Source organism: Physeter macrocephalus, chromosome 19 (genome assembly GCF_002837175.3).
Source record: "Physeter macrocephalus isolate SW-GA chromosome 19, ASM283717v5, whole genome shotgun sequence".
In the NCBI taxonomy this organism is placed as follows: Eukaryota; Metazoa; Chordata; class Mammalia; order Artiodactyla; family Physeteridae; genus Physeter; species Physeter macrocephalus.
In genome coordinates, this window is record NC_041232.1 from 14446604 (window position 1) to 14468803 (window position 22200).

The 22200-nt window shown below is 44.6% G+C and overlaps 1 protein-coding gene and 1 non-coding gene across 2 annotated transcripts in view; both read left to right on the forward strand.

The window, feature by feature from the left end:
* Positions 1-22200, forward strand: part of FBXW8 (F-box and WD repeat domain containing 8) — a 125497-nt gene that overhangs the window by 99459 nt on the left and 3838 nt on the right. Inside the window, exons 8-9 of the mRNA XM_024121090.2 lie at positions 6491-6618; positions 19579-19752. Of these exons, the coding sequence (XP_023976858.1) occupies positions 6491-6618; positions 19579-19752 (302 nt within the window). The remainder of the gene's footprint in view (positions 1-6490; positions 6619-19578; positions 19753-22200) is intronic.
* TRNAE-UUC (transfer RNA glutamic acid (anticodon UUC)) lies at positions 11255-11326 on the forward strand. Its single transcript has one exon. It is a non-coding gene; the product is annotated as a tRNA-Glu (tRNA).

A 22200-nucleotide genomic window follows, 5' to 3' on the forward strand; every position in this document is an offset into this window, starting at 1 on the left:
TTGATTTTTTTTTTTCTTTGGTTGCGGCTGGGTCTTAGTTGCACCACGTGGGCTCCTTAGTTGCGGGACATGGGCTCCTTAGTTGCGGCATGCGGGCTCCTTAGTTGTGGTATGCACGTGGGAGCTAGTTCCCCGACCAGGGATCGAACCAGGGCTCCCTGCATTGTGAGTGCAGAGTCTTATCCACTGCACCACCAGGGAAGTCCCCTGATTTTTTTTTTTAACTTCTAGAAATTCTATTTGTTTTGTTTTTCAAAGCCACTTAATCAGTTTTGCTGCTTTTGACCCCTCACCCTCTTTTATTTCTGTAAACATTTCCAGCATGCATATTTTTCTTCATCTGATAAACATCTGATATCCTTGGAAGCCTAATTCTTCTGTTTTCTGTCTCTCACTTATGATGAGCTGTTTCTGTGTTGGGAAAAAAAATTTTTTTTAATTGTGAGCTCATATTTGGCTGATATTGATTTGTAGATCTCCTGTGGGGCCTGGGTTGAGAGGGTCTTCCTCCTGAGAAGATTCTGCCAGGTACCAGGAAGCATGTTACCGACAGGAAAGTACTTTTATTACTAGATCTGGGGTCTTTCGGCCTTGCAGGTAGTATAACTTCAAACTCCCAACCTGCGTGAGGCTTGCAGGCCGAGGGCAAACATTTTCCATCCTGAGCTGAACCTGACACAGGCAAGTTGCCACGTAGGCTCTCTTCACCAGTGGGTAGATTTTTGTTCCTGTCTTGCTTTTTGCTGAGTGTACATAGCTGTCCAAGGGGCCCAACTTTAGGCAGACTTAGAGTTCTGGTTCCACCTGGCACTGGCTGGAAACCTTGCCTCCTATTTCCCCCGCTTTCCAGGCCCCTGACACTGGCAGGTGTCCCCAGAGCAGCCCTGACGTGAGTGCTACTCCCTTTCTGGTTCTAGTGCTCTCTTCAGTTTCGCCTCCTCGGACTTTCTTGGGTTTCTTAGGAGTTAAACAGAACGTTTACAGGAGTGTTTACTAGACTGAATCTTCAGTGTTTTAAACAGGATGGTTTTCCAGACATTCCAGACATTCATAGTGTGCTGTGTTGTCAGAGGTAGAACCTTGGGCCTGGATACAGTTTGGGAGTTCTGGAATCTGGAGACTGTGGGGAGAGATCTGTGGAACCTTCTGTTTTGAGTACAAGGAAGTGGTTCCTTTGTACAAGCCAACAGCAAGATTAGGCATCCAGAAATGGGGGAATGTGTTAAGCAAAACAAGGACTGAGTACTTATGATGTACCAGACCATGGTAAGCCCTGGGTTTGCCTGATAAATGTGTACCAGTCAGTTAATCTACAAGCACTTACTGAGTACCGGCACATGCTGGCCCTTAGTCAGTGCTGCAGGAATGAATGATAGGATTGCTGCCCCAAGGAACTTGCAGTTTAAGTCTAGGACAGTGTTTTACAATATGTGGCATGGCGCTTGGTAACAGTGCCTCAGCTGGCCTGCTAAAATCACAGTCTCCTCGGTGACCCTCCTACCCTCCAGTGTTTGAGAACCATGGGTCTGGGGAAAAGTTGGAGGAAGCAAATGTACAGTTCAAGGTGGCACCTTGGGGACACCAGAAGGGGTGCGTAGATGGTGAATACCTTCAGCACTGACAAGAGGGAATAAACTCTGCTAAGGGCTCAAAGAGAACACACGATAAGCTTCATTGAGATGGAAGAGGAGAGAACATGAGGATTATTTTCTTTACTCTCTAGAATTTGGCTTCTTATCATGACTTTACCCCCTCAGAAGGGCAAAATATATGTGGTAGTGATGGAGGTGGGTTGTTAGAGATCAGAAGAGAAAGTAGGTAGACTTCGTCGTCTCCAGGAATTTCAGTCCAGTCTTCCTCCCCATGCCTTTTCATACCCTTTACTTCGCTGCAGTCCAGCACAGCATCTCCTAACCTTTTCTCTCTCTGTCGCTTCCCTTTTTTAAGATGGTGGCAGACAAATTATCTTTAATTCACAATGCCTTTTAAAAAGCTAGTCTTGTAAGGAAGCCTTCTGACTACTCCTCACCCCTTGGGAAGGGCAGTGCCTGGGGTCCGGAGGCGGTGAGCCCGCTGCTCAGGTTGACGGTGGTGGTGGTGTAACGCCTTTGGCAGATGACACATAGGAGCGTGAGGAAGACTATTTTGGTAAACTTAAAGAAAACACAAATGGAATTCCTTTTTTCAGTCATCAGCACACAGCCAAAAGTCTGGGACTGCAAGGCTCTGTAATCTCTTCATAGCTATTTCTGTATACAGTGGTTCCTGTTTCATTATGAGGCTAATAGCAGTCCCAGATTTAGGAAATGTTTGTATTGCTAAATCCAGTTCTTACTGGGTGAAGGAGGAAGTTGGCCTGCCTTGAGCTCACCCTATTGCAGGGGCAGTAGCCATTTCTTATCCCTTTCCTCATGGTTTGGTTGGAAAGCCAGTCCTAGGCACACTAAACGGTCTGGGTCACACCTGGAAGCGGCGGGGCCTGCCTGCACCAGGGTGTTGCCGAGGTTTCCCAGATGTCAGGCCTGTGGCCACCACCTCCGTCCTGACTCTACACTGCTGCCCCTACTGTTACACCACCTCCTGCTAGGATATGGCTGTAAGGTGGGTCTCCTTAGAGAGGCGAGCCCCACAAATGGCGGACCAGGACGGTTGGTGGCCGTGCACTAGCTGGTGAAGAGGTGGATTGTTTCAGCTGGCAGCCGGCCGAGGCTCCTGCACATCATCCACCCTCCCTGTTCATTTCAGTGCCTGCTGCACAGAGAAGAGTCATAAACATCTGTTTACTGGCTGTTGAAAGAATTACAGCATTATTTATTTTGTCTGAAAAATTAGAAACAACCCAAATATCCATCCATATGGAATCATATATCCATAGACATGTTCTTTGCAGCCTTTAAAAAGAACAAGGTCTATGTATAGGTACTGACGAGGAAAGAACTCTCATGTTATTTAGTAGGAAAAACAAGTTGTAGAACAACAGTCCCATCGAGAGAAAAACATAATTTTATACACAGAGAGAGAGAGTGTGTGCGCAACAGACAAGACAGATGTGTATAGAAAAAGTCTAGCAGTACATAGCCCTCCACATCCACAGGTTGCGAATCCACGGATTCAACCAATCTCAGATCGAAAATATTCCCCCCCAAATTCTAGAAAGTTCCAAAAAGCAAAACTTGAATTTGCTGAGCACCAGCAACTATTTACATAGCATTTACATCGTATTAGGTGTTGTAAGTAATCTAGAAATGATTTAAAGTAGATGAGAAGATGTAGGTTATATGCAAATAGTACACCATTTTATATAAGGGACTTGAGTGTGGGCAGATTTTGGTATCCGAGGGGTCCCGGCACTAAACCCCCATGGATACCGAGGGACGACTGTATACACTAAACTGTTAAAGTGGTTATTTCTGAGAGATGGCTATCCAGAAGGTTACACAAGATATATTATGTTTGAAATCAGAAAAAAACAAAGATTCTTTAGAAATTTCAGAGAAATCTGCATAATTGACAAAAATGAAAGTTAGGATTCTAAGAGTAGGATTTGTGAAAATACCTTAACATCTCTAAGAAGGAAAAAACCAGAAAGTTCTTTTTAAACAACGCTTGCTTCCACCAGGTGCCCTCTACATCTCCCTGGAAGCCAAAGAGAAAGGAGTAGACCCTGCAGTGTCCGAGACTACACACTGCATCTCCTGCAGTTACCTTTGTAAAATATACAACATGGTTCAGTCATTTTAGATAATTCTTCAAGAAACATCCAACTTCTATACAAATTTGCTCCTTAATCACGATTTAAACCCTTTTGTAATATACATGTGGTACTTAAAAGAAAAAAATCCCCAGCAACGTCTATTGATTTGGCGGTCACATTAGTGCAGAACATTTTCTCCAAGATTTTAGCTATGGGTCATTTTTTCCTTCTTTCCAGCATATCCATACACTTCTGAGAGTGAGTCAAGTGGCCATGGGTTGAGACTCACCCAACTAGGGCAATAAAGAGAAAAATTAGTCTAATGCATGGTCTTAACAAGAGGGAGAGTGTGAGCATGAATAATTAATCTCACTAGTCTGTGGCAATCAGATAAAATGAAGTCCCATTTGCTCAACCTTATTAAAAGAGAGAGAGCGCAGAGGGGAGAGAGAGATGCTAAAGGTCGTTGAGGGACTCGTAACGTGGGAAGAACTGCCTCTGAGATGGGTAATGTGTTTTCTAATCTCTGCGGTCTTTAACTAAACGTAATGGTCAAGGTACTCTTTGGATAGTTCTGATTCATTGAATTATTAAACATTTTAGAAAATACTTGACTCCTGACTACTAACTTATACGATGAATTTGCAGTCTTTTTGGAGAGGGATTAGATGCCACTGTTTCATTCAGAAATGATCTATCCTCTTGTCAAAAAAGAATTTCTAGAAAAAGTAAAGACATAAGAACAGACTCTGTCAGATTTTAATTCTTATATTTACCATGGACATTTCTTCCTGCTATAGATGTTGAAGTATTTTAAAAAGAAGAAGAGATTGAGTCCAGAAGCCCTCTTCAAAGCTGTAGAGTGATATATAAGTGCAGAATGTTACTTTCAGGGTAGACCATGAGATTGCTGGTGTTTTTTTTTTTTTTTTCGCCCTCCAGGAACCGATTTTTATGTAATTTTTAGGAATATGCACTGTAGATAGAAGATTTGATTAATTTCTATGTCCATACTTGGAAGAAGAATCTTATGTTGGATATTTTACAGTTGAAATTTTCTCAGAAACTTTTATTTTCAACTGCATGAAAATAAAAATAAAATTCTTGATAAGAATTTTAATTGGTAAGTGGGCTTGATAAGTGGCCCCACTTGTGGCACAACAAATGAAACACATCAGTTTATAATTTTACTCCCCCATTTTCATTTCTGACTGAGCTGTACAAAGGCTCCAAGCTTATCTGATAGGATCTACCTGCAGGGACCTAACAGCTCCTCGCTTTCCAGGAGAGCAAATGCAGAGGGCTCTGTGGGGCATCCAAATGGAAGGGTTTGGGATTGTAGGTTATGCTTCAGAGTTTCTTGACAGCATGACCATTTAGGTGTTCAACCACCGCGAGGCTCCCCCGGAAACCAAAATGGTGTTCCAGAGAAGAGACCTCTGCTTTCTGCATAACGTAGCCTAATTAGCTCTGGAAGCACAGTTACAGCCAGAATGTCATGACCGTTGTCAGCTTGTTCTCTATGGTCTTTAGGGATTAAGAAGGCATTTTACATTTTGAAATTGCCCTCTTTCCTTTCAGATACTGTGAGCAATTTTACTTAATATTATAGTGTTGTTTTGACTATTAGGAATTTCCAAAGATTCAATTGTTAGAAATATGTGTCAACAATGAGATCAATGGTTTTCAAGGTAGAGTCAATTTATTAACCTCTCAGTACTAAAATAGGAATCTGTACACTGATAATTGATAACTATAGGTTAACAAGAAAAAATAGCACATCATTTTCATGTGTGGGCTAAGAGAGGAGACTCTACAAAATGTTAACATTAAAACTTTTGAGTTCAGTGATTAATTTTAACCACATGATCAACAGAATATAATGTATGCTCACGTGTGTGTGTGTGTAAATGAGGAGGCTTTTTAACAGTGAATTTGGGTGCAAGGACTGTGTCTTCAGTACTACAACAATTTACTGACCCATGGCAAGCACTTAATGCTAATTGAATTGCTAAGATTTTTTTAGTAAAAGACTTAAATAATCTTCAGAAATTCCTTATGAATCATCCGTGTTTCCCCATTTACTGGAGAAAAGGCAGTGTTCAAATGTATTGAATACTTTGTCTAGAGATCAAGGATACTTTCTTACTTGCCTCCATACCTTATGGAACAGAGCTTAGTATAATTAGCTAGTGGAGAGTGACTGAAGAGAGAAATGTTGGGGAATATCAGTTAGACCTCAATTAAAAAATTTTTTTTAACGTTTGGGAATAAGACTTTATGTTTTGGTTTGTAGTTTAATCTAAAGGAATCATCTGGTGGTTAAACTGTACAAGCTTCATCATCCTGGATGCTTATACTGTTTGTTCTTTTTACCTTCTGTGGTATAAATACAGAGGGGAAGAGAGAGAGAAGCCTGTACACAGACTTCTTGTTGGCCTCCCCCATTAACTAATCAGAAGCAGTCAGTGACCCTTAGTTTCCACGCTTCTTTTTCTGTGTTAAGAAATTGGGATACCGAATTTCCCCATTGGGCATTTTTTGTGTGTCCTATGAGTTTGTTTGCACCTTGGCCTGGAATTCTTTGGATTTTCTTTTCTCTTGCATTTCCTTTTGCCGTTCTAAGAGCCACATCCTTATACCGTCATTACCTGGAAGGGCTCAGGAAATGAAGTATTAAGAGCCTCTTCTCTAATGGGAGCTGGTGCTGTGACCGTGCCCCGGGGCGACGCTGGGTGGAAATTGTGCGGGCCTGCTGCCCCTAACGCACACCCACGTGTTTTTCCTCCTCCCCAGATCCTGGTGTATAGCCTGGAAGCAGAACGCTGCCTCTCGAAGCTGGGCAACGCGCTTGGCGACTTCACCTGCGTCAACCTCCGGGACAGCCCTCCCAATCTCATGGTCAGTGGCAACATGGACAGGAGGTAGGTGTCAGTAGAGTCGCATCTTAGAGCCGCAGGCAGCTTCTCTTGAGGCCTGGCCGCTCGGCCTCCACTGAGCTCACCGATTGCCTCCACGGCTCACCCTCCTCACTTCTCACTCACATCTCTGCCCACCTGAGTTCAGCCCTGATCCCGTAAACACCATCCCTGTGAACCTGGAGAACAAAGTCTTGTATTAGGTAATAGTTGGATGGAGTTGCGTCTCTGCCTCATTCCTGAAACACCATGGGAAGGTTGTCTTTTAGGCCATTTGGTGGACGCAGTTGGTGGAAGGTCCAGTGAGACCACTTGGAATATCTTTTGTCCCCCTGCTATAAAATGTGTTTGGCATTTAAAAGCTCACTTTCTAATATTAAAAACAATAACCTAAGGGATGAATCATGTTCAGCAAAATAGGTTTGCCTGCCAAATGATGTCAAGAGTGTGTTTCAGACCACTATGGTGTCCCTCCGGTGATGGGGGAAAAAAGAGACTTCATGCGAACAGATTCCAGTTTCTATTTAGCTGATTAGCAGTCTTCCCTTTAACGTATTGGCTTAGGGAGTCGGATTTTCCCGGTACAGGGTCCAGTGCCAGCTCCGGCCGCTCCAGGACCCATCAGCATGGAAGAATTAAAGTGTTTGAAAAGTCTGTCTGAGTCCAAATTTTAGGCTTTTTTCCTTTCTCTTCCCTCTCCCCCTTGTCTTTTCCTTTTCTTTCTTCTTCTTCCTTTTTTTTTTTTCTTCTTTTTTTGCCTGGTTATCTGTCATGTCTGATCCAGTGCCCTGAAGAGAGGTAGCATGGCTGGAGGCCAGGTTCAGCTGGCGCCCCTCCCCTGGCCAGCCCCGGGCTGCAGGTGGCGGGCCACTTGGTGGGGTATCAGATCGTGAGGCGGGTCCTCCTTTGTGCCAAATCCCAGACCTCTGTCGCACCAGTGCAGCAGCTTGCAAAAATAATTATTTTGTCAGATAATATTTTCAACTTCTGACCTTCACTACTACTGTCTCCCTCCCATAGAGCAAAAAGATGTGAGTATGCTTTATTGAAAGAAAATACTTGATCTTTTTTTCCTCGAGCCCTCCTGAAACAGCTGATACTTCTCATGCTTGAGAATTGAACTCCTCAGTGTATGTCCAGGCAGTTTTTCTCTTTAAAAAAAACAAAAAAAAAAAACAAAAAAAAAACTAGGCTTGATAAGTGGCCCCACTTGTGGCACAGCAAATGAAACACATCAGTTTATAGTTTTACTCCCCCATTTTCATTTCTGACTGAGCTGTACAAAGGCTCCAAGCTTATCTGATAGGATCTACCTGCAGGGACCTAACAGCTCCTCGCTTTCCAGGAGAGCAAATGCAGAGGGCTCTGTGGGGCATCCAAATGGAAGGGTTTGGGATTGTAGGTTATGCTTCAGAGTTTCTTGACAGCATGACCATTTAGGTGTTCAACCACCGTGAGGCTCCCCGGAAACCAAAATGGTGTTCCAGAGAAGAGACCTCTGCTTTCTGCATAACGTAGCCTAATTAGCTCTGGAAGCACAGTTACAGCCAGATTGTCATGACCATTGTCAGCTGCACATCCTGCTGTCAGCGAGGAGACCTGTACATACTGGGTAAAGCTGATGTTTTCCTCTGGAGCAGGGCTGCCTGACCATGCTCCCCATTGCCAGAGGAGAAGGCCAAATCTGACCATGTTAAAATCCATTTTATTAGTAAACCAAAGTTAAGGTTTTTTTTTTTGTTTTTTGTTTTTTTTTTTTACACCCTTTGTCTTTTTGGAAGAAAAGAATAGACTTGGGACTTGGAGTTGGGGAGGGGGCTATCCAAAATGGCATTTAATCAGGGCCACTTCTAGATCTGTGTGCCAGCTATTTGACCACTACTGGTACTGCAGAGGCTTGCCATCATATATAAGATTGTTCTTTAGGAATCACATAACAGTGTTAGCAATATGAATTTCAAACATGGGGCTTAAAAATATTATACATCTGGAAAAAGGAAGGAATAAGGACTCTAGACTTTTAAGTGCATAGAGGCATGTCTTGTGGGGTTTGTCCCAAAGACTTAATAGCTATGAGTAGGAACTCATCAGAGATGCACACCCAGGCTTGTACAGCTTATGTTTTATTTCAGAAGTGGGACGGAGGGGGCAAATACTATGAAGAGAGCTAGGTGGCTATCACTTCATGACAGATGCAGTTTAAAAACCTTGGAACCTCCTTTTTTATTTAAAAAACTGAACTTCTATTGCATTCTCTTAGTACTTTATAAATAACTTGAGAATGAAATGGACTCTAAAGGTACATAAAGCTGTTCAAGGTTAAAACAAAAATAATGTTTCTTTAAAGTAAGGAAATCAGCTTGAGTAACTTTGCTAATAACATGGGTGGACTTTTCTAAGGAGTTGGGTTTTTTGGGGGAGGGTGGGTATAAGCTGAAATTAAAACTGAAAAAATAGCTCACCTAGCTTGTCACTAGAGGTTAAGTAGAGTCTGATAAAGATTAAGAGAATGATCAGGGTGAGAACGGAGTTATAGTTGGATTGTACTTTTCCCTCGCTGGGAGGGAAGGGTTATAAAGTGGGGTTATATAGGTGGGGCTCTGCACAAGAGTTTTAATTAACACTACAGATCAATGAGGTTTTTTTAATGCATATTTTGTCCTTTCCTGCTAAGCCAAGAAGAAAGAGTGGTAAGTAACGTTAGAGGAGGGAGGGGTGTGCATCCGGTGTTAGGACTGGATGCTTGTGTCTTACCACAGTGTCTGTCTAGTGCTCAGAGAGGGCTTAACTCTGTATGTTTTGCATTTACATTTTCACACCTATGAAATCAAGATGTGTCTTTTATAATAACATCTTACAAATGGCAGCATGTTAAAATATTACATAAAGTAATGCTGCTTCTTGCATTGGATGGTGTTTTCAATTAAATAAAAGTCTGTATTTGTTCAGTGAAGGCAAAAATAAATCTTAGGAATTAGAACAGTTATGAAAAACTTGAATGGGTTACCAAGAGAAAGTCTGCAGGAAATAGACCACTGTGAGTTTTTTTGTTTTGTTTCTTTAGTTTAACCTTTGGGGTTCACTGAACATTTAGAATCTGTAAATTTATGTCTTCCCCCAAATTTGGGATGTTTTTGGCCATTATTTCTTCAGATATTTTTTTCCACACTGATCCCTTTCCCCTCTCCTCTGGGACTTCAGGGATGTGAAGAACAGACTTTTTGATATTATCCCACAGGTCACTGAAGCTCTATTCATTTTCTTTCCTAAGCCTTACATTCTTCAAGTTGCAAATATCTACCGATTTAACTTTGGGTTCACGAACTGTTTCCTCTGTCACCTCCATTCTGCTGTTCGACCCATCTAGTGAATTTTTTATTTCAGATTTTATACTTTTTTGGTTCAAAATTTCCATTGTTTCTGTTTCTCTGCTCAGAATTTCATTCTTTCTTATCATTGTACCTTTCCCTCATGGAATATAGTTACAATAGCTGCTTTAAAGTCACTGATGGTTCCAAAAGTCGGGGTTATTTTAGGGTTGACATTTTCCCTTGAGAATGGGTCACATTTTCCTGGGGCTTTTGGGGTGGGGATATGTCAAGTAATTTTGGATGTATCCTGGACATTTTGTGTCCACTTTGGATCCTGTTACATAATCCTCTGGAGGATGCTGAGTTTTGTTTTTGTTTTAAACAGGCAGTCCCCCTGGTTAGGTTCAGACTGCAAGTTGTGTCTTGCCTTCCGTGGGTGGTGATTCCAGTGTCAGTTCAGTTTCCAAAACCTTTGCTGTGCTTCTCTGACTGCCCTGCACATGTGCCACCCAGAGGTTAGTCTGAGCTGGCAGTGGTTGAAATCTTACCTGAGCCCTTGCTGTACTGCTTTGGGTCTGCGCCTGGGCCGTGCGCGGGGTCGCACGCGGTATCACGGGCTCCCCGTCTCCAGGTCCTCCCTCTCTTCATCCCTGTGATTCCTAGCTTTCAGGGCCCTTGTCCCCTGGGCCTCTGACGAGAAGATGGGGTTTCTCTCAGGGTTTCACCTGCTGGCATCCCTACCACCATGCAGCTCTGTGAATAGGGACTGCCTTGGGGCAAAACCACAGAGAAAAGAGATGGGGGAATCCCCAAAGACACCACACCCACGTTCTTTGGACTTAGGGGCTTCTCTCCTTGCTTCTTCAGAAAGAGGGTGTTTCTGTTAGCGTTGCAGCTCCCACGCCACCACACAGCTCTGCTACAGGAGCTCACACTCGGGGTGAGGCTGAGAGAGAAACTCCTTACCCCACGGCTCCTTCCTCCGTGGCCACTGCCCCCACAATCCACTGTAGTGCGTCAACTCCCCACAGGGTCCTCAGGTGTTTGTTTTTTGTGTTTTGTCCAGAGGTTTGGGTTGTAGCAGCAGAAGACAGAGGCAGTAGTGGGCTTACTTTAGGTCAGACGCAGAACTCCTACTCTCTTTAAATGATTTAAATAAACTGTTTAGTTGGCAGTAGAGGGCTGTATGAAATGGGGTCCCTTCCCATTCTGTTGCTCTCAGTCTTCTCATCTGGGATCTGCTCATTTCTAACGAATAAAATCAGGGATCTAGACCAGAGAATGCTCTGCTGGGGAGAATCAAAATAAGAGTTGGTGATAGGGGTGGGACTTCCCTGGTGGTCCAGTGGTGAGGACTCTGCGCTTTCACTGCCGTGGCCCAGGTTCAATCCCTGGTCAGGGAACTAAGATCCCGCGGGTGGCATGGCACGGCCAAAAAGAAGAGTTGGTGGTAAGGGCATACATCAGGTTGTTAGTGGGCTGCCAAAGCAACATGCACAGAGCCAACAAATCCCACTGCTTCTCCTCCTGTAATCTTCAGCCGATTAAAAAATGTTTAGCTTTATTAGATAGAATTCACACACCTACAATTCACCAATTTAAATTATACAGTCCAGTGTAAAGTTCACAAGGTCGTGCAGTCATCACCAGGTCAGGTTTAGAACATTTTCATCACCCCAAATAGAAACCTTGTGCCCATTAGCAGTCACTCTCCATGTCCCCCCAAATTCTCTAGCTCTAGGCAACCACTATTCACCTTCCTGCCTCTACGGATCTGTTTTAGACATTTCATATAAATCGAATCACAGAACATGTAACTTTTTGTGACTGGCTTCTTCCACTTAGCATAATGTTTCCAAGATAAACCTGTGTTGTAGCTTGAATCACCACTTAATTCCTTTTTATGGCCAAGTAATATTCCATTGTATGAGTATACCACATTTACTTATTCATTCATCAGTTAACATTTGGGTTGTCTCCATTTTTTTTGGTTATTATGAATAATGCTGCTGTTACCATTCAACTGCAGATTTTTGTGTAGACATATGTTTTCAGTTCTCTTGGATATATACCTAGGAGTGGCATTGCTGGCTTTTATAACCCTATGTTTAACTATTTGAGGAACTGCTAGACTCTCTTCCAAAGTGACTGTACCATCTTACATTCCCACCAGCAGTGTATGGGGGTTCCAATTTCTCCACATCCTTACCAGTACTTGCTATGGTCTCTGATTATAGCTGTCCTAAAGGTATGATGTTGAATATCCTTTCATGTGCTTTTTGGCCTCTTTGGATAAATGTCTATTCAAATCCTTGGCCCATTTTTAAATTAGGTTGTCTTTTTATTTATTGAGTTGCAAGAGTTCTTTATATAGTCTGGATACCAACCTCTTATCAGATAGGATTTGTAAATATTTCTCCCCGTTCTATGGGTTGTCTTTTCACACTTTTGATAATGTCCTTTGAAGCACAGAAGTTTTTAATTTTGATGAAACTCCATTTATCTAGTTTTTCTTTGTCATTTTTGCTATTGGTATCATTGAAGAAGCCATTTCCTAGCCCAAAGTCACAAAGATTTACCCCTATGTTTACTTAAAAGAATTTTTATGATTTTGGCTTCTACACTGAGGTCTATGATGCATTTGGAGTTAATTTTTGTATATGGTGTGAGGTGGGAGTCCCACCCCCTTCTTTTTTGCATGTGGATATCCATTGTCCTAGCATCATCTGTTAAAAAGACTGTTTTTTCCCCATTGAATTGTCTTGGCATCACTGTTGAAAATCAGTTGACCATAAAATAGGTTATCCTAGGTATACTCATCTGATTAAAATTTAAAAGGATTTACTAAAGTAAGCTAAATGTTTCTATGTTTCCATACATCATTTTTGTCCACAGGTGGTGGTGTTATGGGCTGGCTTGTTAAGGGTTGCAGAATGTTCGGTCTAGCAGAGCTCTTTAAGACCATCTAATGCTGGCCCAGCTAAGGAAACAGGTCCAGAAAGGTCGAGTGATCAGTCCAAGGGGCTTATTACTCTTTATGGGCAATAAACAAAGAACTCTAAACTTTAGAGATACAGCTTTACAATACATAGAGCTCTAACCATAGCCTAGTTGGATTAAACTGGGCAGTTCTACCTGAAAATGCTATTAAAAATGAATCATTCACCAAAGGCCATCATTGGTGCTATATATATGTTATAGCTACTGATTTTGGCATATAAGGTTGTATTTTAAAATCCTCTTTAATATAGGTTCGATGAGACAAAACAGAATCATGTTATTGATTTGTTTAAAAAAAATAATGAGTTTTCTTGATTAATTTGGTCATTTATAAAAAGAGACTGTTTTAATGCCGTCTTGCTTGTTCCCTTTATTTTCTGGATAGAAATATAGCTGAAGGTCAGGTCCTTCTTAATGAAACTGCTGAGCCAGAGTCTGAACAGGCTTCATCTTTGCCATCAAATACAGTTTGCCTTATTATTTTATGGGACTATTTTATCCAAACCAATGGGAAGCAAGCTCTGAGTTGTGACCCCTAATTAGAGAGTGTCGGAGCTTTCTTCTCGCCTTGACAAATACAAAGTTGTGGTGGCTTCTGGTGCTGCTGCTGGCTGTTAGGGAGAGTGAGTGGGGCGTAAATGTTACATTTGCTCCATCTGCAAGTGTTGTAATAAGTTATTCAAAGCTCTTAGCACAGGACCAGCCAGAGCGTGCCTCCCTCTCAGTTCCAGCACGTTTTCCTGCCCATCAGATGGATGCTCCTCTGTTGGAGTCTTTGGAAGGTTCTGGTGTCTTTTGTTTTAATTGGCGGGCTCGAGCCGACTCCTATGGTGTGATTTTCATTAGAGAGGGGCTGGAGAGAGGGAGTGTTGGAACAGCCCTCCAAACCCAACCATGAATATTAAACATAATACAATTACAGCTTTCAGACCAATTATTCTTTTCTTTTCAACGGGCAAAGTTGATGAAACACACGCTGGATAGGGATTCACAGTGTCTGCCATTGGCTTCTTTTTGTCCCTGGAATCAGTCGTCTCGGCATGTTTGTGCCCATTTGCTGTGCTACCTGTTTCCCCACGTTGGGAATTTGATTTGAGCGCTGAGGGTATGGGCTCTGCCAGGGAACGCTGCTGTGCCCGCTGGGGCCGCGCCGTCAGGTGTGTGAAGCAGAGATGCATTTCGTAACGTGAGCTCGAATGGTTCGCGCGGACTTCGCGCCCCGTGCTGTGTGCTATCTCTTTCTGTCAGCCGGAAACCAGAGCAGTGCCTCTTTGAGGAGATGTCTTCTAAGTGCTTCTCCTTCTCTTTTTCCCTGTGGGGAGAAGTTCGAGTCTGTTTTTGGCCCATTTTTGTTTTCCTTAGTGATAAAATACACTAATGCTGTATCTTTTGGTGTATTTTGTTTGGAACCATCCGTGCCGGTATCTAAATACAATAGGAAAACAGATGGCAAACTTTGAACTTCTGGACCAAATTTGTGTTTGCCTTTGTCTCCTTAACAGCCAAACTGTAAATTATGAAGTATAAATATTCAACAGAGGAGCTCTTTATGAAAATCACTAGAGCAAAATAGACCCTTATTAACCAAATACGCACTGAAAAGTACTCAAGCTAAAAATTTCTCCCCCCACCTTTCCTTTTCAAGTTCCCATTAGTAAACAGTGCAGCTGTAGCCTCCAGGCAGAGTTCCTTTCACAGCAACTTTACCTTTTCTCCCTTCTCTAACTCACAACAAATGCCTAAAGATGAGTGTCTGTAAATGCTGACTGAGGGAGCTCTGGAGCTCTTTGTCTTCTGTGTGTTTCCTGCTCGCTCTGCATCTCTCTGGTCACAGACCCCTCCCTGGGAAGGCGGGGGGGGGGGGGGTGTGTTGACTGGCCTGCTGTACTAACGGAGCTCTCAGTCAGCCTCGCCGCCAGCAGGGAAGAAGCCATGGACCTCACTCACCCCGGTGTCATAAGACTATAGATTTCTAAAACCCTGTTTTATTTGAAACTAAACATCCACATGGGAGTGTATACAAGGTACGTTGTGTACAATTTAAAGAACAACGGAACGCCTGAGCATTCCCGCCACCCACCCACTTAAGAAACAAGAGTGTGACCAGTACTTGTGAAGGCCTCTGGGTGCCCCTCCCCGTCATGAACAAGTTCTTGTTCCTTAAACAACATGGCAGCGTCTAGAATAAAAAGTAAAAGCCGCATTTATTCTTCTCATTCTTCCATTGAGACTCTTCCCCGAGGTAACTGCTGTTACCAACTCCAGTGTCCTTCCAGAATTTTATCTTTAAATTTTTTTTAACTTAAGCAGGTAACCTTTTGAATTCAAAAGCACAAAAAAGTATATATAGGGAGAAGTTGTGTTCTGGGAGCTTCTCTTTCCTCAGCGGAGGCTGTGCTACAGCGTTCTCCAGAGGGTGCCTGCACACACCGATGCGTGCCTCCCTCCCCCGCCCCCCAACTGCCGTCACGCAGCTGGGCCTGGTGCGCTCCGCGTGCGACTGTTCGGGCGACGGCTGTCCTCAGTATGTGTAGCTCTACCTCATTCTCTGATGCCCGTGCAGGTCTCCACTGTACCGGATGTACCGTCACGGCTTTAGCTGGCATCCGCTGATGGCGCTAGGTTACGTGCCTTCCCCGTTGAGTCACTCAGATTCATGACAGTGTAAATACTGTTTCTCATTTTTCCTGTTGGTCTGATTATCAGAAGTCTTTTTGTCTCAGCTTGCTTTTGAGAGCCCTTGTGTCTTTTGCGGTTTCCCACTTTATTGTGAGACTCTGTAACATGTATTTCTTTTCATTTATTCTGATTAGTGCTCGTGAGTACGCCCATCTTTCATTTTGGAAAAACATCGGCCGTTAACGCTTTGAATATCGCTTCTTTGCCACACACTGGATTTTTTTCCTTCTGGGATTTCTTTTGGGCGTAAGCTGAACCATCATCCCCTTCCATCCTTCCTGACTCTTAACGCTTCATTCACATTTTTCATCTGTTTCTTTCTTTGTGCTCCATCCTAGGTAACTTCAGATTTATTTTCTAATTTACAAATGCTTTGTCTAATCTGTTTCTAGCCTATCTAATGAGTTTAATTGCAGGGATTATGTTTTCGTGTCTAGAAGTTCTGTACTGCTTTTTTATAAAGCAAGGTCTCAATACTCCCCTTTGAGTGGACCCCAGCCTTACAGCCTTGCCCCCGCGGTACAGTAAGAGCCTGTGCCATTGCTTCCTGAGATTGGCACCTGCCAGTAGCCTCACCCCCACCGCACATGCATAGAGGCAACCAAAATTGCAACTCAAGCTCTCCAACCTGGTTTTCTGCATGGGCCCTAGGGAGGTCACTTACTCTGAGCTCAGCAGTGCACTTAAAAGGATGTAGTTACGTCTTATCCAGCAGTATGAAGTGATTTTCAGTGGGAGGGTCAACAGGGTGCCTGAAACAGAAGCCTCATCTTTGCTACTGAAAAAGTACTGTGGCCAATGGCCTTGTATGTATATATGTGGATGTACACGTATGTTAGATATGGCCTATATAAAAACCCTAGAAGCAGAATTGCTAGGTCAAAGTGAAGTATATTTTTTATTTTGTTGGATATCGCCAAGTCACTTTCTTTGGGCTTGTGCTCACATCAGCCGTACAGAAGTACCTCTCTATCCAGGGCTCGCCAGCGTGGAAGGGGTCTCGGAGTACTACCAGACTTTACCTTCGCTGGGTAGGCAGGTTGAGTGGTATTACTGCATTGTAGTTTTAGTGCATGATTCCTCTCATTACCAGTGAACTTGAACATCTTACAAGTGTTTAAAAAGCCATTAGTATTTCTTTTCCTGTGAACTATTTTTTCTTTTCTTAAACTTTATTAAAGTTTAATACTGGGTTATCAATCTTTACTATCAATTTGAAGGAATTTTTTTTTATAAGAAATTAGTCCTCTGGTGCAAACATTTTTCGCAGTTCACCATTTGCCTTGATTTTTTTGTTTTAACTCTCTGAGCCCTCTGTAATTAATGTTGGTGTAATGTATATGGTAGAGCTCCAAGTTGAGAAAGTTGTTATAGGGTATTTTGCTTATAATTGAGAATGTAAGTGGGATCTTTTCTTCAATTACATTTTTAAAACTAGTGGCTGTACAAAGGATGGTTATTGATTTTGACATATTAAAATACATTTGATTCTGAATTATTACTGAATTACCTTGGATTGTCAACCCTAATGATAAATTTGTCTACTTCTCATTTTCTTCTTTTATCTAGTTGTATCTAATTTTTTTAAAACAGTATGAAATAATATTGGTAAAAGTAGATTACTATTATTTAAAGACTTTTCATTAGGAATAAGTGTTCTTATGTCATCAAATCTCTCGTCAGTCCCCACAGAAGTGACCCTCGCTGTGGGTTTCTTGTTGTCAGAGAGGCGTGGTGGACCACAGGAATGGACACCCTGGACAGAGTCCACTTGCTGGTTAACATGTTGCTGTGAGTTCTCTTAGCACTGGTGCAGATCTGTCGTCGTCTGTCATGCTTGCAGCATCAGGTTTTGGGTAATAACAGAATGCTGGCTCCATGTAAAGAGTCAGAGCTTTCCTCCCTTTGCTGTGCCGTGGAACAGTAGATGTAGCCCGGGGTTTGGGGAATGCGGGGGGGTGGTCTGTTCCTTCCAGGTTGGACCCATTTTGCTTGTTCTTGTTTTGCAGGGACAGCTTGCTCCTCGACAGCTTTCCCAGCTTGCTCTGTGTTCCTTGATCTATTTGGATTTTCTATCTCCTGGGGGTTAGTTTTGATAATTCTTATTTTCCTACAATGTCATTTATTCATCTAGGTCTTCAAATATGGAGATTCAAAAAATGAACTCAAGAAATAGAAAACCTGAATAGATTATAATGATGAAAGAAACTGAATTACTAAAAAAGGGGGGAAAAATCGACCTACAGAAATTAGGTCCATGTGTGGTCTTTTACAGTTTTATATTTGTTTCGGGTATCCTGTGGGGTTTTTTTCTTTCTTTCCTGGCAAGTTTTATCAAACATTTAGTAAACTGTATCCTTCTCATCATTTTGAAGTACTCTCAGGCTAATCCTTTTTTTCAGGTATTAAAATTGTCACCTCTTCCTTGTCACATGCAAATGTGCCTTTCGTGTGTAGCATATATTGAGGGTTTTTTTTTTAAAGTACTATTTGGTTCTTTTTCAAACCTGCTTTTTAAAATTATTAATTTATTTATTTGGTTTGCTGCGTCTTAGTTGCGGCAGGCATGTGGGATCTAGTTCCCTGACCAGAGTCTTAACCACTGTGCCACCAGGGAAGTTCCTGTATTAGTTTTGCTGTGTGACTTGAGGCTCTTCCTCTTAAGAGGTGGGTTTGTCCTGTGTGTGTCTGTCCACCCAGCCGACACATTAGGGCTTTCCAATAAGCTGGCTGCTAGCATTCAGGGTTTGTCTCATACATCCCTCTGTGGCGCGTGTGTCGGCTCCTGCTGGTCCTTCTGCTGTTTTGCTACATCGCTTTCTTTCAGGGAGTATCCATGGGTAGCTCACTTTGAGTCCTTTTCTGTTTAAAAAAACAAAAGTCTTCATTATGCCCTCAAACTTGGTAGGTAAACTAGGTATAGAATTTCCAGTTCAAATAATTTCCCCTCAGAACTCTGAAGGTACTTTGTGTCTGTGCGTGCTCATGTACCTGTAAGAGTTTAGGACCCAGAACATGTTTGAGATGATCCCTTCTCCCCACATTATTTGTGTCAGACATGTTTGTCCAGCTCCCCTGCTAGCTAGCTGGTGGCATCTTTTCAGGGCAGCGACTGTCTTTTCCTTTGTGACTTGCAGCATAGGGGCTGTTAAATTCACCTGTACTGAAATGTGGCTTATTTCAGGAACTGTGTTGGTACTTCTAGTGGATAAGAGATTTCTGTCTCATCTAATTTATCCTTATGTGGAAATTCAGCATATACTTGTATAGAAAGTAGTTTTTAAAGATGTTCTCCAGATTATTACAAGGTAAGTAATCGTCTCAAGACTTCAGATAAGTGACTGCCAAGTGTCCACATACTCTTTATCACGATTCTGTTATGCTTATGCTTAGTCAACTGGAGATGCATCGCCTTTCCAAATTTCAAAAAGACGGTGATGAACTTAAAAGTTGAGTTAAATTACCCGAAAAGTGTTATTTTTCCAACCAGGTAAGGGTTCAGGTTTCAGACAAATGTAGCTGTTTTACAACTTGCTCTTAACAGACGTTTATATGAACAGCAAAACTGCCCTGCTGGGCAGTATACTTACCCTCTGGACAGCCTTCTCAGGCCGACGTCCCCATGGAGGCACCACGGCAGTCAGGTCAGCCTCCCTCGCAACGGGCTTGTGCCCAGGGCAGCCGTCTCCCCCGTGGAGCACATACAAGTGAGGAGCAGGGCACTGAGTCCTCCTCATTCTGTGCTTTGAGTGGTTGGGGGTGCTCTAAACTAGTTCCTTTCTGGTGCCTCTTGGCCTCCTCTGAGAGTACACTAAGGCGACGGTGAAAGTTTAGTATCAGTATTTAGATGTTCGTAACTGAAGGGGTTTCATACTCTGTTTTCATAGGGTTGCTGTACACAGACCAGCATGGCTGAGGAGGAATTCGTCATTTCAGGCTCTAATGCTAATCTCTGCGCTCGTCTCTGGCCCTGCAGGGTGAGGATCCACGACCTCCGCACTGACACGATCGCCCTGTCCATCTCTGCCCACCAACTCGGAGTCTCTTCAGTCCAGATGGACGACTGGAAGATTGTCAGCGGGGGCGAGGAGGGCCTGGTCTCCGTGTGGGATTATCGGATGAACCAGAAGCTGTGGGAGGTACACTCCAGGTAAGGTCGGTCCTCAGATGCTTCTAGTAACCACAGTAGCAGCAATGATGGCATGAGTCAGCCACCGAGCCAGGTACTGTGCGAAGTGCTGTCCACACGTTACCACGTGGTCCTCACTGGAACCCTGCAAGTCAGCTGCTGTGAAATGGGCTCAGAAACGGCGCTGGTCACTGGTCACTGTTCAGACTGCCACAGCTCCCAGCTCGGTTAGAGACCACAGTGGGGTAGGCCAGACGGCGGGCGGGGGCACTGCAGGTAGTGCCCGGGCCCGGGCCCCCCCCCCCCCCCCCCCCCCCCCCCTCTCCTCTCCTCCACTCCAGGAAGCCGGCGGGGGGGGGGGGGCACGCGGGGTAGTCCCGGGCCCGGGCCCCCCCCCCCCCCCCCCCCCCCCCCCCTCTCCTCTCCTCCACTCCAGGAAGTCTTGATCTTTCTTACTGTTTACAAGGGTGCTTCAGACTGAAAGTATTCAGGCTTCAACTAAGGAGGACTTTGTAACTTTAACCTTTAGCTCTAAAATTCAAGAGAGAGCTATTTCCCCAAGCACAGCAGAGGGCTGTACGGATGTAGGTAAATGGATATAAGGGGGCCCAGCCGGTTAAACGTTGCGCGCTGGCGTCTGACCTTTAAAGCAGAGGCGGCCTGGAGCGGACCCGAGGCTCTCCCCCGTTGCCTACATCCATCCAGCCCCCATGCCTGTGCGAGACGGGCACTGAGCTCCCCTGGCTGTCCCTCAGCACCTCTGGGACAAGACATGCCCCCACTAACTGCAGAGCGTGATAAAATGAAGACTGCTCACAAGTCTAGCTTAAGTACGAGGTCAAAAGAGGAACTGGTTTCTTCCTTGGAGGGTGGTGATAACCGGTGCTTGGGCCTGCATCTTTCTCAGACCACGGTGCCCTCCACGCTGCTTGGTTGGCTCTGTCCAGCCCTGCCTGCTGTGGTGATGCACCTAGTTGCCACCAGGTGGTGCCAAAAGGCAACTAAAACTCACACCTTGGAAGCCCAGAACTATCTGCCTTTCAGGACACCTTTTTGTTTTAACGATCTGGCTCAACCTGGCCTCTAGGACAGCCTCCTCGGCAGTCCAGGCCCCCAGGGACCGCCACCAGCAGCTCCGTTCAGTTCACTAGGCCTGCACTCCAGCACATCTCATTTTTCTCTCCCTGAAGAGCTGCACTCCCTCGGCTGGGTCATTCAGGTGAAGCCAGGCTCAGCGAGGCCGTGCCCAGAACTGTTGTCCTGTCCCAGCCTTCCTAACTCATTTGTAAGTGCACATCCAGTTCTCACCAGTGCTTAGTGGCTTGTCCCAGAGAAGGTCACCCAAGCAAGGCTCCTGCCCGGCACTCTCGTACTCACTCAGGTCCTGGCGGCAGAGCTTGCTGCTGCTGGTCTGGATTCCCTCTCAAGCTCCCGTCCCGCCGTTGCTCGGTCTCCTGCCCCACTGCCCACTTCAGCCTCTTCGGCCACGCTCCCCGGGTGCTCCCGCCCCTCCTCAGCCAGCTCTCCCTTGACCTCTCCTCTCTGCCGCTGGTACCAGCGGTCCCCCAGCTGCAAGCCTGGGACTGAGCTCCGACCTCTCCCTTCCCCGTCCTCCTCGCGGCTTTGTTTTCCATCCCTCCTGCCTCCCTGGGTCCTGAGCGAAGTCCTCCAGCCACACTTTCTCCAGTTGGTGCTGCAAACCCTGGACTCAGGCACCCCTCTTAAGAGAATCCTCTGCTGTGGCCACGACGCCTGTCCCTGCCTCTGGCACAGCTGTGACTCAGCCTGAAGGGACTCCCCCTCATCCCCTCCGTGCCACCCTCTGCCCTGCTAAAGGGGCCTGGCTGACCTTTCAGTCTGTGCTGCAGTCTCCTTCCTCCTGCCAAGTGCTGAATTCTGTGTCTCATCTTGTGGCTTCTAAGAGCTCTTGTGCTCTAGAAACACTGGTTATTTTTTGTGGGGATGGATCTCACCTTCTTAACAGCTGGGAATCCCTCTGGTGGCAGTCATCTGCTTGCATTAGGCGTCTTTTTATCTTGTGTCTCCTGGCTCCGTGCTCCAAAGTTTTTAGAATGAACAAAAGCCTTTGCTACACAGGTTTCAAGCCATTTTGTTCCAAAACTTTCTGAATGTGCTTTCACAACCCAGAGTACACGTATCATTTGTAGCCCTCTGACTTCAGGACTGGCGGGCCTTTGTAGGGCACCACTCAACACACCCTGCCGCTGGGGAACCCGGCTCAGAGAGCTGGAGTGACTTGCCCAGGGCCAGCCAGGGGGGTAGAAGTGGGGCTGTTCTCCACCGTGTGTGTCCGCGAACTGTCTCAGGTTGTTTGTCCTCTGCGTCCCAACGCACCAAGGTGTTAGGGCCTCAGCCAGCAAGCACAGGGACGTTGAGACGTGTTTACAGAGTAGCCCTGGCGTGGGGCCTTGCTCCAGCTAGCTTTGGGAACTGAGGCCAGACACTGCC